This window comes from Centroberyx gerrardi, chromosome 5 (genome assembly GCF_048128805.1).
Source record: "Centroberyx gerrardi isolate f3 chromosome 5, fCenGer3.hap1.cur.20231027, whole genome shotgun sequence".
NCBI lineage: Eukaryota > Metazoa > Chordata > Actinopteri > Beryciformes > Berycidae > Centroberyx > Centroberyx gerrardi.
Window position 1 is genome coordinate 18,796,671 of NC_136001.1, and position 14,382 is coordinate 18,811,052.

A 14,382-nucleotide genomic window follows, 5' to 3' on the forward strand; every position below is an offset into this window, starting at 1 on the left:
TTGCACAAGGTTAAGAAATGCTACATTGTGTCTTGATCTATTTATAGCCTGTGGAATTCAGTCTGTAGTTTTAAGAGGTTCATTTAATATCTATTGTGTGGCGCCGTTATTCCTAAAGAACAGTAATCTAGAGTAAGATAAAACAGTGTTATGTGCTCTCTCTTTATAACAAACACAACACAAACAATCCGTACTGAATAATACTATGCCTTTATGAATGACTGAGAAAAACATCCCATTGGCATCTGGTCTAGTATGGCTTAGTTGATAATGCTCGGTTTATTTGGTGATGACAGCAATGGGAAACTATGGCCAGTTGAACAGGCTAATGAACCGTAATGACAATCATTTTGGAACGAACAGTACAGTCTCTTTGCAATTTAAATGCTTACCAATGCCTAAGATCTGCCATTGTAAACTAATGATTCATGAATAGCATACGTGATGGGAGTTTAATGTGTGATAAATACAAACTAGTCAGTGTAGACTAGTGATAGAAGATGCAAGAGATCTGATTTGTGGCCAAAATACATGGCTAAACGTGACATACGTAAACATGACCAAATAAAGCAAGTCATTTCTGCTGACTGAACACTCATCTCTCTATATAAGAAGCAACACTGAGCGCCCCCAAGGACTGACAGGCAACCAGTCAAGGTGAGTGAGTTGCAGTCTTTTATTAGCATGGGGAAAGCCAACAGCTTAATGAACAATGCTGGGCATGACCACTTATTGGCAAGATACTTGCATACACCACAAAGGGAATACAGAGCTGCTTTATGCCAGGATTTCAGTGTACAGTAAGTTAACTTTTAAATACACAATAATAATTATTAATTCAAACTTATTTGTCTTTCCTCAGAATCCTCATAAACCAGCATCATATCTGTTCTTCTGGAGGGAGGAAACAAGGTAAATTGTTCTTGCCAATCTTTTAAAGTATCCAAAAAAATGTTTTAACTAATGGCTCAGTACTCTGAGTACTTAGTGCCCACGTGAAAAACTTTACTTGAATATAGGAATTTCTACTTGTGAGTTATCTCTCACCTTGTGTCTGTTTTCTTATTTGTTGATGATGTTAATAGATTGTGATGCTTTTTTTTTTTTTAAAGTCATGGTTAATAATCAGCCATTGACAATACTAGTTATATTGTTGCTGCCTATTTCTACTTATCACTAAGTGTGTCTGAGACTTTTGGAGGTTGTGGCACATATAAGAAGTCCTGGCATCAACAATGATGCTGTACAGTTAATGGAAAACTTAAATATGAAGTCATTCTGTTGTAACATAAACTGAAAATGTAGCTTGTGTATGTGTACACATGGTCTAACTTTGTCACTGACTGAATGAAACATACAGTTGTAAAAATATAATGATGCCCATATTGCTCTGTTCTCTACATTCTAATTAAATTGAACAGAATTTCCCTCTTCTTCTCCAATCCCAAAGTAAGGTGCCATCATGAGCACTGACGCAGAGATGGAGTGTTTTGGCCCGGCGGCCGTTTTCCTCCGGAAGCCAGAGAGAGAGAGAATTGAGGCTCAAAACACTCCATTTGATGCTAAAACAGCTTACTATGTGGCTGAGCCGGGTGAGATGTACCTCAAGGGGAAACTTGTGAAGAGAGATGGTGGCAAAGCCACGGTTGACACTCTGTGTGGAAAGGTGAGAGTGATAGCATTGAAATCTAAAATGTAATGCCAAGTGCAATATCATATTTTAGATCACATCACTTTTTAATTCACTGTCAAAAACTGTTTATGTACAAACTGAATTGATGCAATTTACAGTAACCCTGAGGCTGATGTGGTTTCACTTGGGGATAAGATGCTTGAATACAACTGTTAATGTAGGACTGGGTGCTCAATTTAAATTTTGTTTTTGTGACGGAAAAACAAGGCATTTGAAATTCAGTTTAAAAAGTTTTTAAAAATTGGTTTATGTAAAAGTGCATGAAGAGTATATTTTTGTTTTATCTTTTCTCTGTGATAAGCCATTTATAGGAAAAGTCCTAAACTGATTTTGGAGTGCCCTGCATATCATTTTTTTTTCCATGTTTTTTTTTCATTGTAATCTCTGCCTATACAGTATGAATAATAACAGAATATGAATAATGACAGAGTATCTACACCAGTCCACTATTATAACTTAACTCCTCACTTCTGTGCCTTCTGTCTCTCTTGGTCTAGAGCATCACTGTAAAAGATGTTGACGTCCACCCCATGAATCCTCCAAAGTATGACAAGATTGAGGACATGGCCATGATGACCCACCTCAATGAGCCCGCTGTGCTGTATAACCTCAAAGAGCGCTATGCAGCATGGATGATCTACGTGAGTTTGAACCGAAAAGTCTAATCAATACATCAGTAGATGAAACGTTGGATGAATAAATAGGAGTAACAATCCTCTCTGTTGCTGCAGACCTACTCTGGGCTGTTCTGCGTCACTGTGAACCCCTACAAGTGGCTCCCAGTGTATGACGCTAAGGTTGTATCAGCATACAGAGGCAAAAAGAGGATTGAGGCTCCACCCCACATCTTCTCCATCTCTGACAACGCCTATCAGTTCATGCTCACAGGTATGGAGAAATGGGACAACATTTTACGAAAAAAAACAATCACAGTGTACAGTATATAAAAAAAGTTTGCAACTTACAAAAGATGTATTTATAGAACACTTGAGGACATGCTGTGCAAGTACTAGTTAATCAGAACCCCTTTTTTTGATAATCAATTTTGAAGTAACTTGTCCTACAATGATGGTATAACACCATATTATTGGGTATATCTTTATGGCAATGGTTATCCATTTACTAAATAATAAACACAAAGCAGAACATGTGAAACATACCGGTACCTATCAATCAAACAACCTAAAAATATGTTACTTTTCCACAGACCGTGAGAATCAGTCTATCCTCATCACGTGAGTTTGCTTCTTATACACAGTTTTACAAATGAGTGACTTTACTTAAGCCTGTGATCAATACAGTATATAGTTGCATGTTGATGGAACAATATCTTTTTTTTTAACATTGACAGGACAACATAACATAGACTGGACAGCATACAGCACACCAATAGTCTGACCAAGTGTAGAGTTTCTTTCAAGATTTGTTGAGTTTAACAAACCAATAGGTTTCAGTGCTAATTGCCTTGTATTTCTGTTCAAAGTGGAGAATCTGGTGCAGGGAAGACTGTCAACACCAAGCGTGTCATCCAGTACTTTGCGACAATTGCAGTGGCTGGAGGAAAGAAACAAGAGCAAACTAGCAGCAAGATGCAGGTTGGAGAAGAAGAGCAATCTTAATATTAAATCATATACTTGCAATCATAAAATCATATATTGCTCAGACTTAATGAATGTTATCTCTAGGGGTCACTGGAAGATCAGATCATTGCAGCCAATCCCCTGCTGGAGGCCTACGGTAATGCCAAGACTGTGAGGAATGACAACTCCTCCCGTTTTGTAAGTGCTGACACAAGTCTTTTTAATCAATATCAACGATAACAGAATCAGAAATGTCATATTGCAAACAAAATATAAATTCTAAATTGCAGTGTATTTTTTATTTAGGGTAAATTCATCAGAATCCATTTTGGAACAAGTGGAAAGCTGGCCTCAGCAGACATTGAAACATGTAAGGCTAGAAACTTAGCTATGCCACAGTTTGTTGTATACCTTCAGCTCACTGACCACGTGTCTAACTGTAATACTGTGTGCTGTCTGAACAACAGACCTGCTGGAGAAGTCTAGAGTGACATTCCAGCTGTCTGCTGAGAGAAGCTACCACATCTTCTATCAGCTCATGACGGGCCACAAACCTGAGCTGCTGGGTATGAGATTTTGAATTTTAAATGCCATAATGGCATTATTATGGCACCTGCAGCGGCCAGGATTACCTGCCAGGATTAACCATGGTTGTTTCTTTCAGAGGCTCTTCTGATCACCACCAACCCGTATGACTACCACATGATCAGTCAGGGTGAAATCACAGTCAAGAGTATCAATGATATTGAGGAGTTCATCGCCACTGATGTAAGAAAATTATAACATGATACAATTCACAATTCACATTTTTTGCAAAAAAAAAATTGTATGCATTTGAGAATGTTTTAATTTACTCTCTGAAAGCAACACTTATTCAAAACAATGGTTTTGTTTTCTTTCGATACTCACAGACTGCCATTGACATCCTGGGCTTCACTGCGGAGGAGAAGATCGGCATCTACAAGCTGACTGGAGCTGTGATGCACCATGGCAACATGAAGTTCAAGCAGAAACAACGTGAAGAGCAGGCTGAGCCTGATGGCACCGAGGGTATGCCACTCTTTCCTTTTCCTTTGTTTATTAATTGCAGTAATTTTGCAAAAACTAGTAAACAGTCATGAAATCGTCCATAGCCTAGACTCTAAACCCTACACAGCAACAATGTTATCTCTGATTTCTCTCTTCTTTACAGTTGCTGATAAAATCTCATATCTCATGGGCCTGAACTCTGCTGATGTGCTCAAGGCACTGTGTTACCCGAGGGTGAAAGTCGGAAATGAGATGGTGACTAAGGGTCAGACTGTCCCACAGGTAATATACTCTCATATAGTCCTATAGATTGCAGTTCTGTATGCTTTTTAGTCTATTCAACCAATGTAACTTTGAATCAATTTATTGTTTGTTGTTGCAACACTGACAGATTACAGGTTACTATAATAAACATTTAATTGAGACTGGAACAGCAAGAAAATCAACAAAAAGAAAAAAAGACAACAAAACATTTCAACCCTGTTAATGTTATATCATTCATTTGTAAAATCAGGTCAACAACGCTGTAATGGCTCTCTGCAAGTCTGTCTATGAGAAAATGTTCCTGTGGATGGTCGTCCGTATCAATGAGATGTTGGACACAAAGCAGCCAAGACAGTTCTTCATTGGTGTGCTAGACATTGCTGGATTTGAAATCTTTGATGTAAGTATTTTTGCTGAGCAAAAACTGCATTTTCATAAAGTTCTTCATTTATCATTAAGCAATTACCTTGGCTTTGTTTTTGAAAATCTTTTTGAAAATCAGTTCAACAGCTTGGAGCAGCTGTGCATCAACTTCACCAATGAGAAACTGCAACAGTTCTTCAACCACCACATGTTTGTCCTGGAGCAAGAAGAGTACAAGAAAGAGGGAATTGAATGGGAGTTCATTGACTTTGGTATGGATCTGGCTGCCTGTATTGAGCTTATTGAGAAGGTGGGTCACATGCTATATATTCAAAACAAAGAACAATCTGATCGCTTTAAAGTCTGTTTTTTTAATAATGATTTTCATTGTGACAGCCAATGGGCATCTTCTCCATCCTTGAAGAGGAGTGCATGTTCCCCAAGGCTTCAGACACTACCTTCAAGAACAAGCTACATGACCAGCATCTTGGCAAAACCAAGGCCTTTGAGAAACCAAAGCCAGCCAAAGGCAAGGCTGAGGCTCACTTCTCTTTGGTGCACTATGCCGGCACTGTGGACTACAACATTAATGGATGGCTTGACAAAAATAAGGACCCCCTGAATGACTCAGTTGTTCAACTCTACCAGAAGTCTTCAGTCAAACTGCTGGCCTTCCTTTATATATCCCATGGTGGATCAGAAGGTACATTCTGTGATCTATCTACACTTGATGAGATAGTTAAATTGCAAATTCATCACTTATGTTGAATTTAATCATACAAATGCAATTGTCATTCCACTGACAGCTGAGAGTGGTAAGAAGGCTGGCAAGAAGAAGGGTGGTTCCTTCCAGACTGTGTCTGCTCTGTTCAGGGTACTGTATATTGGACACATGTAATTTGGCTGCATTGATACATGTAATAGCATTTATGTCTAATTTCATGTATTTACAATTTTTGTTTAATTATTCAGGAGAATTTGGGCAAGCTGATGACCAATTTGAGGAGCACACATCCTCATTTTGTGCGCTGCTTGATTCCCAATGAATCAAAGACTCCAGGTACAGTATGTGCTCTTTGTCAAGTATGTTGATGGTTAATAAGACAAAAGAAATGGGAGACAAAAAGCCAATCAAAGAAAAGCTACCATGTGCTTTGACTGTTTCTGGTAGGACTATAGTGTTTGAAAAATGACTTTATTAAACAATATATTATAGGTCTTATGGAGAACTTCCTGGTCATCCACCAGCTGAGGTGTAACGGTGTACTGGAAGGTATCAGAATCTGCAGAAAGGGTTTCCCCAGCAGAATCCTCTATGGTGACTTCAAGCAGAGGTAGTTGGAATATAATATAGATAGTTATTGGATATTGTTTACTGTCTTCAAACGCGTGTTCTAACCAAACTAAATCATTACTGTTTTAGATACAAAGTATTGAATGCCAGCGTCATCCCAGAGGGACAGTTCATCGACAACAAGAAGGCCTCAGAGAAACTGCTGGGTTCCATCAATGTGGACCACTCTCAGTACAAGTTTGGGCATACTAAGGTAGTGTAGGCAACACTTTCCTCCAAAGGCTGTCTTTACATACTGTATGTCACAACAGCCTGTGAGATAAACATTTAGCTTCAACCATCATCATTAATTAACAACCTGATAATATTTGGCTCTCAGGTATTCTTCAAAGCTGGCCTGCTGGGTACGCTAGAGGAGATGAGAGATGAGAAACTGGCTGAGCTGGTGACCATGACTCAGGCTCTCTGCAGAGGATACGTTATGAGGAGAGAGTTTGTCAAGATGATGGAAAGGAGGTAAACTGAATGTTATTTTTGTAGATATCTGACATATACTGCCAGTCTGGTTAACAGCTAAACTAAATCAAAATGTGCATGACTTAAATGTACAATAAAATATCCCTAACACAATATTTCCTTTATTTTTGTAAGAGAGTCCGTTTTCTCCATCCAATACAACATCCGCTCATTCATGAACGTCAAAACCTGGCCATGGATGAAGCTGTACTTCAAAATTAAGCCTCTGCTGAAGAGTGCAGAGACCGAGAAGGAGATGGCTCAAATGAAAGAGACCTTTGAAAAAACAAAGGAAGATCTTGCGAAGGCTCTGGCCAAGAAGAAAGAGCTTGAAGAAAAGATGGTTTCCCTGCTGCAGGAAAAGAATGACCTCTTGTTACAAGTGCAGTCTGTAAGTGGAATCACCGCAATGTGTGTTTTCATTTCTGCATGTTCTGTAAATACATAAAATGATTGATTTGATAATGAACTGAACCTGCTTGCATTGACTTTTAGGAAACAGAAAACCTTTCTGATGCAGAGGAAAGGTGTGAGGGGCTCATTAAGAGTAAGATCCAGCTCGAGGCCAAACTCAAAGAGACATCTGAGAGACTGGAGGATGAGGAGGAGGTCAATGCTGAGCTGACTGCAAAGAAGAGGAAGCTGGAGGATGAATGCTCTGAGCTGAAGAAAGACATTGATGACTTGGAGCTCACTCTGGCCAAAGTGGAAAAGGAAAAACATGCCACTGAGAACAAGGTTACAAGATCTATCTTTTAATAATCTGTTTTTACTTCAATATAGATTGAAAACCCTTGTTAATTTAAATTCATATCAAATTGTATAGGTCAAAAACCTTACAGAGGAGATGACTTCTCAAGATGAAATCATTGCCAAGCTGACGAAGGAGAAGAAAGCCCTCCAAGAGGCGCATCAGCAGACACTTGATGATCTTCAGGCAGAGGAAGACAAAGTCAACACTCTGACTAAGGCCAAGACCAAGCTGGAACAGCAAGTCGATGACGTGAGTAATTCACATTTTAAAACAATTGAATGCTGAAGATACCAATAATATACTAAACATCTCTATCCATGACAGCTTGAAGGTTCTTTGGAGCAAGAGAAGAAGCTTCGTATGGACCTTGAGCGAGCTAAAAGGAAGCTTGAAGGAGATCTGAAACTGGCCCAGGAGACCATAATGGATCTGGAGAATGACAAGCAGCAGTCTGATGAGAAAATAAAGAAGTAAGAATCAAAAAATAGCAATTTATATTATTGTATGAGGGGCTCTAGTAAAAACCCCAACTTTAATGAGCTGAATTAATTTCATCCACTACAGGAAGGACTTTGAGACAAGCCAGCTCCTGAGTAAGATTGAGGATGAGCAATCCCTTGGAGCCCAGCTCCAGAAAAAGATAAAGGAACTCCAGGTATAACTTAGACAAGGGTTAAACAAAGCAAGAGAACAATCAAATATTGTGAACAATTTACAATTACCGCATGTTTTTCAGGCTCGTATTGAGGAGCTGGAGGAGGAGATTGAGGCTGAGCGTGCTGCTCGGGCCAAGGTGGAGAAGCAGAGGTCCGATCTCTCCAGGGAACTTGAGGAGATCAGTGAGAGGCTTGAGGAAGCTGGTGGAGCAACATCTGTTCAGATCGAGATGAACAAGAAGCGTGAGGTTGAGTTCCAGAAGCTGCGTCGTGATCTTGAAGAGTCCACGCTGCAGCACGAAGCCACCGCTGCAGCTCTCCGCAAGAAGCAGGCTGACAGTGTGGCAGAACTGGGAGAGCAGATTGATAACCTTCAGCGTGTCAAACAGAAGCTGGAGAAAGAGAAAAGTGAATTCAAAATGGAGATTGATGACCTCTCAAGCAATATGGAGGCTGTTGCAAAAGCAAAGGTAAGAGTGCCACATTTTCATAAGGGGGGAGAAAAAGTCATAATTTGATACTAATAAATGTATTATTTCAACAGGGTAATCTTGAAAAGATGTGCAGGACATTAGAAGATCAGCTAAGTGAGCTCAAAACCAAGAATGATGAACATGTTCGTCAACTGAATGACATAAGTGCACAAAGAGCAAGACTTCAAACAGAAAATGGTATGAATAGAGCCGAATGTGTACATATTCAGCTGACATTTTCATTAGTAACATTTTTTGTTGTACATCTGTTCTAATGTACAGTCATAAATACCTTTAATTAGGTGAATTTGGGCGTCAGCTAGAAGAGAAAGAAGCTCTTGTTTCTCAGCTGACGAGGGGCAAGCAGGCTTACACCCAGCAGATTGAAGAGCTGAAGAGGCACATTGAGGAGGAAGTTAAGGTAATGGGATATGAAATCATCAGGATAATCACAGGAAAAAAGCCACCAAAAGATTAGTAACAAATGTTAATCAGACTCTTATTTGAATCAAAGGCCAAGAATGCCCTGGCTCATGCTGTTCAGTCAGCTCGTCATGACTGCGAACTGCTCAGAGAGCAGTATGAGGAGGAGCAGGAGGCCAAATCTGAGCTGCAGCGTGGATTATCCAAGGCCAACAGCGAGGTGGCTCAGTGGAGGAGCAAATATGAGACTGATGCTATCCAGCGCACTGAGGAGCTTGAGGAGGCAAAGTAATTGGATAACTCTGAAATCATACAGCTTCCACATGTATTGATTCTGATAATCATCATAAAACAAGTTTGCCTGTTTTTACAGGAAAAAGCTTGCCCAGCGCCTCCAGGATGCTGAGGAATCAATTGAGGCTGTGAACGCAAAATGTGCCTCTCTGGAAAAGACGAAACAGAGACTGCAGGGTGAAGTGGAAGACCTGATGATCGATGTGGAGAGAGCTAATGCTTTGGCTGCTAACCTTGACAAGAAGCAGAGGAACTTTGACAAGGTATTTGATCCACTATCAGCTTGAAGTTTGCAACAAAAAAATTAATCATTGAGCCACTTTCTCATGTGAATAATTGAATTCCCAGGTTTTGGCAGAATGGAAGCAGAAGTATGAGGAGAGCCAGGCAGAGCTGGAGGGAGCTCAGAAAGAGGCTCGTTCTCTCAGCACTGAGATGTTCAAGATGAAGAACTCATATGAAGAAGCTCTGGACCACCTGGAGACCCTGAAGAGGGAGAACAAGAACCTGCAACGTAAGCCAACAAATCTTGTTTGTGATTATTTACTTTTTTCCCCAAAAGACAACAGTTCAAAAACCAGTATCTCCATTACTTTACTTTGTTTCATACACATAAAATGTTTTTCAAATTGCTTAATATTTGTAATTATTATGCCTTTTCCATACTAATCTGCACACTGCTCCAACAGAGGAAATCTCAGATTTGACTGAACAAATTGGAGAGACAGGCAAGACAATTCATGAGCTTGAGAAGGGGAAGAAGACAGTGGAGAGTGAGAAGACAGAAATCCAGACTGCTCTGGAGGAAGCAGAGGTAAAGTTGAATCATAATCATCATCGCTTATAGTTACAAAGACAGTAAAAGTTACTTTATCCAAACCGCTTTGTTTAGAATACCAAAATGTGGCTCACCGAGTAGAGCACGTACCATATAAGGCTCAGTCCTTCCCGCAGCGACCCGGGTTCGAATCCAGCCCGCAGTCATTTGCTGCATGTCCTCACCTCTTTCTCTCCCATACCTTCCTGTCTCTCTCTCACTATATATATCTGTCAATAAAGCATAAAATGCCTGAAAATAAATCTTAAAAAGAATACCGAAATGTATTCAAATTCTAGACCAAAGTTTAGTGAGAATATGAAGCATGGATACACAATCTGAAATAACAAAAAAAAACAAGGGGATTGTGCCCGTTTGTATTCATATTCTGCTCTAGTTATAAAGCAGTTTCAAAATACTAGTACAATATTATAGCATTCGTAGGTCTAGTGTGAGACTCAACTTGCAAAGGCCTTGGTCTCATCTTGTCTTGTCAATGAATGAATTGTTATGTGCTCTACTAATGTTAGTTTACCTCCAGTTGACGTAGATCACATTTTTTCACAGGCTACCCTGGAGCATGAGGAATCCAAGATTCTCCGTGTTCAGCTGGAGCTCACCCAACTCAAGGGTGAAATTGATCGGAGACTTGCGGAGAAGGATGAGGAGATAGAGCAGATCAAGAGGAACAGTCAGAGAGTGATCGAGTCCATGCAGAGCACTTTGGATGCTGAGGTCAGGAGCAGGAACGACGCCCTGAGAATCAAGAAGAAGATGGAGGGAGACCTCAATGAGATGGAGGTTCAGCTGAGCCATGCCAACCGCCAGGCTGCTGAAGCCCAGAAACAGCTGAGAAATGTCCAGGGACAGCTTAAGGTACAAGCTTACTTAACTAAATTCGTTTTTGAGTTTACTTTATTTACATTACATTACAAAGGTTTTTTATTATTATAGGATGCCCAACTGCACCTTGATGATGCCATAAGAGGACAGGAAGACATGAGGGAGCAAGTTGCCATGGTGGAGCGCAGGAACAACCTGATGCTGGCTGAAATCGAGGAGCTGAGAGCTGCCTTGGAGCAGACAGAGAGAAGCCGCAAAACAGCTGAACAGGAGCTGGTTGATGCCAGTGAGCGTGTGGGGCTGCTGCACTCCCAGGTATTGACAGAGGTCGATTAACAAGAGGGAATATAAATGTTATTGTTCTGGGTTTCAACGTTAAGCAAAATCATCATCTTTCATATTAACCTTAGAATACCAGCCTCATCAACACCAAGAAGAAGTTGGAGGCTGATCTTGTTCAGATCCAAGGTGAGGTGGAGGATTCTGTCCAGGAAGCAAGAAATGCTGAAGAAAAGGCCAAGAAGGCCATCACTGATGTGAGTCATAACTGGTTTATGTAAAATTCTTCTTTATGCACTTTCGTGTTGCTTTTTATTTGCTGTGGGGAAGTCATTGCTGTTGTCATGGTTGCCATATTTTAGGCTGCCATGATGGCAGAAGAGTTGAAGAAGGAGCAGGACACCAGCTCTCATCTGGAGAGGATGAAGAAGAACCTGGAGGTCACAGTCAAGGACCTGCAGCACCGCCTGGATGAGGCTGAGAACCTGGCCATGAAGGGCGGCAAGAAGCAGCTCCAGAAACTGGAGGCTAGGGTAAAAATGAATTTGCTCTGCAACGTCATTTCAACTTTTTTTCAACCTTAAATCTTCTATCTCAGTAATAGAATTGGTCATATTTCAGGTTCGTGAGCTTGAGTCTGAAGTTGAGGCTGAGCAGAGACGTGGTGCAGATGCTGTCAAAGGTGTTCGTAAATATGAGAGAAGAGTGAAGGAGCTCACCTACCAGGTAGTTCTGTTTTTCACTGGATTGGTACGGTCTTCTGACAAAGGTGCACCTTAAGAGATTTTACTCATGAGTTCCTGTTAACTGCAGACTGAGGAGGACAAGAAGAACGTTACCAGGCTTCAGGATCTGGTGGACAAGCTGCAGCTGAAAGTGAAGGCCTACAAGAGGCAGGCTGAGGAGGCTGTAAGTCTGTTGACCCTGTTTGTTTTATACCTTTATTTATCCCGGAAGACTTACTGAGCACAATACACAAGCTCTTTTTCACCACCTTGCTTAGTGCACAGTTACATACACTCTTACCTGGGCGCTGCCAAATACAAACACTGTCTTCTTCTGTTGGAAAACGAGCAGCTTGCTTAGCTCATGGTGCACCTCGACTGTAATTGCTGTGGGAGGGAAGAGCATTACTCATTCACTTTCAAGTAATCCGAAACAATTTCAAGTTCACTTTTCCACTAACAATTAGGTTTCTGGTGCTTCATTGAGCTTAAGAAGTAACCTTCTCCTCACCCATTTCACCCACCATATATCTCATAACATTGTTATATGAAAATAGCAAGAAACGTATAATGCATATAACATGATTTGAAACCATACCACTGTTTGTTTCTGTATAAACTTTTGACACTAAAAACTTACTGTGGAATCAGTTGGCTGATTCATTAGCAGAAGTAATATATCTTCTTATCTTCAGACTGAATGAATATTGATTGCAGTGCTCAATTTCCTAACAGGAGGAGCAGGCCAACTCTCACCTGACCAGGTACAGGAAGGTTCAGCATGAGATGGAGGAGGCTCAGGAGCGCGCTGACATCGCCGAGTCCCAGGTCAACAAGCTGAGGGCCAAGAGCCGCGAAATTGGCAAAGTACGTAATACACCTGTTGAATTATAGGACTCTTGAAATGCACACAGTGAGCTGTTTTAACAGTACAGGCTGTCATTGATGATACATACACTAAATTATAGGCAAGCATGCAATGTTACATGAAAGCAGCATAAATGATTCAACAAGCTAATGTTGCTTGACAGTTCCAGACAGTAATAACATCTGTTGCTTTCACTTGATGTATCAGTACCCTGCCGTGGCCATTTTACATCCCCTTCCAGCGCACATTCATTTCAATTCCAATGGGATGTTAAATGGCCCAAGTGAAAGCTGCCTGTTGCTTGACAAAATATTTTTTCTGACATCAGTCTGGCAAAATGTTCCTGTCATAGGCCAAAGGTCAGTTATGATATGATTTTTTTTTATCCATTTAGGGAAAGGATGCCGAAGAATAAGCTGCAACCTCAATGAGAGACATCAATGAGAATCATAAAATATGAGTTTTCATTGAACTGCTCTCACTGAATAATGTAGGTCTACATTCAATAAATTCTCTTGTCAGTCTGCTGCCTTTGAAGTTTTCTTTGTATACGAAAACTAAAGTGTTGCCACTTGGTTCTATGATTGAAGCACCAAAGAGAATATGAAAAAGTGCAGGTTAGCGTGCGCTATACTCTTCAGAACTGAGAAGTCTTCTCTTTTCCAGGAACCAAATGTTAAATAGTATGATTATGGTATTGAGTCTAGGTTTATGGTTGCTCAGCCCAGGATTTGATTTACCAATTGAGCCACACAGAATTTACTTTTGTTTTTTTCAGTCACCTGACAGAAATGTCACAACTACCAAAGTCAGTAGAAATTTCACATAAAGTAGGATAAGGAATTATATTAACCCAATTTATATTAACCCAACTTTTACACTTAGTAGGCGTGAGGATGAGATTCAAGGACCTCTTTGCAGTGAATCAAATTCACACACCATGCACACTTCAAACAGTTAGGGTGATGTGCCAAGGCCTTTACTGTTGACTGATGGCTTTAACTTAGAGCAAATATAAATACTTTTATCTTTAAGACAAAAATTCCCAATTTGTCCTTTTAAAATGATGAATTCAGCATAAATATCATGTTCAGCACACCTGTCACATACCTGTGCATGGTGTCTCTCACCTTGAATATTGGGCAAGTTGTGATGGGATGGAGAGCAGTGAAAATGCAACAAGTAGACTTTTTAACAGCACAATCCTCATGGCACTAATCTAAAATGTCACATACTGTATAAGTAGATGCATTATGTTTTAAAAAACATCAATCAGTAGCTACCGATTGTGAGGCAAGTGACAGAGTCAAGATGAACTGAGTGTGTATTGCATATTGTATCCCCGCACCTCGCGGCAGCAGAGGAGAGAATTCCTCATAATCCTTTGGGGCAAGGCGGCAGCCTGGCAGTAAAATGCTGTAAAAAAACAAAAAACAAAACACAGTACTTTGTGCTTCCTCTGTAGGAGAGACATTTCATTAGCATTGTGACAAATGACAGCTGTGAACCAC

General features: G+C 40.3%; 1 protein-coding gene across 1 annotated transcript; it reads left to right on the forward strand.

Annotated features, from left to right (window-relative positions):
- The first annotated feature begins 860 nt into the window (after positions 1–860).
- Positions 861–13,395, forward strand: LOC139922247 (myosin heavy chain, fast skeletal muscle-like). The gene is made up of 40 exons (XM_071912706.2): positions 861–912; positions 1,451–1,666; positions 2,191–2,334; positions 2,425–2,581; positions 2,901–2,928; positions 3,177–3,288; positions 3,379–3,471; positions 3,580–3,643; positions 3,741–3,839; positions 3,938–4,041; positions 4,185–4,323; positions 4,466–4,584; positions 4,817–4,966; positions 5,069–5,239; positions 5,326–5,632; positions 5,736–5,803; positions 5,902–5,989; positions 6,146–6,263; positions 6,353–6,476; positions 6,603–6,739; positions 6,875–7,130; positions 7,235–7,477; positions 7,566–7,742; positions 7,818–7,963; positions 8,058–8,148; positions 8,230–8,619; positions 8,694–8,820; positions 8,925–9,043; positions 9,137–9,333; positions 9,419–9,602; positions 9,688–9,853; positions 10,029–10,153; positions 10,724–11,032; positions 11,111–11,314; positions 11,410–11,535; positions 11,641–11,811; positions 11,900–12,004; positions 12,092–12,187; positions 12,739–12,870; positions 13,266–13,395. The coding sequence occupies exons 2-40, from the start codon at positions 1,463–1,465 to the stop codon at positions 13,284–13,286; spliced, it is 5,811 nt and encodes a 1,936-aa protein (XP_071768807.2). The 5' UTR covers positions 861–912; positions 1,451–1,462; the 3' UTR covers positions 13,287–13,395.
- The last annotated feature ends 987 nt before the right edge of the window (positions 13,396–14,382 follow it).

Bases quoted from the DNA above. Each gene is read 5' to 3' on its own strand.
- LOC139922247 (XM_071912706.2), top strand. From the start codon at position 1,463: ATGAGCACTGACGCAGAGATGGAGTGTTTTGGCCCGGCGGCCGTTTTC. The intron at 11,536-11,640 runs GTGAGTCATAAC...GCCATATTTTAG, and splicing joins CCAAGAAGGCCATCACTGAT to GCTGCCATGATGGCAGAAGA. The intron at 11,812-11,899 runs GTAAAAATGAAT...GTCATATTTCAG, and splicing joins TCCAGAAACTGGAGGCTAGG to GTTCGTGAGCTTGAGTCTGA.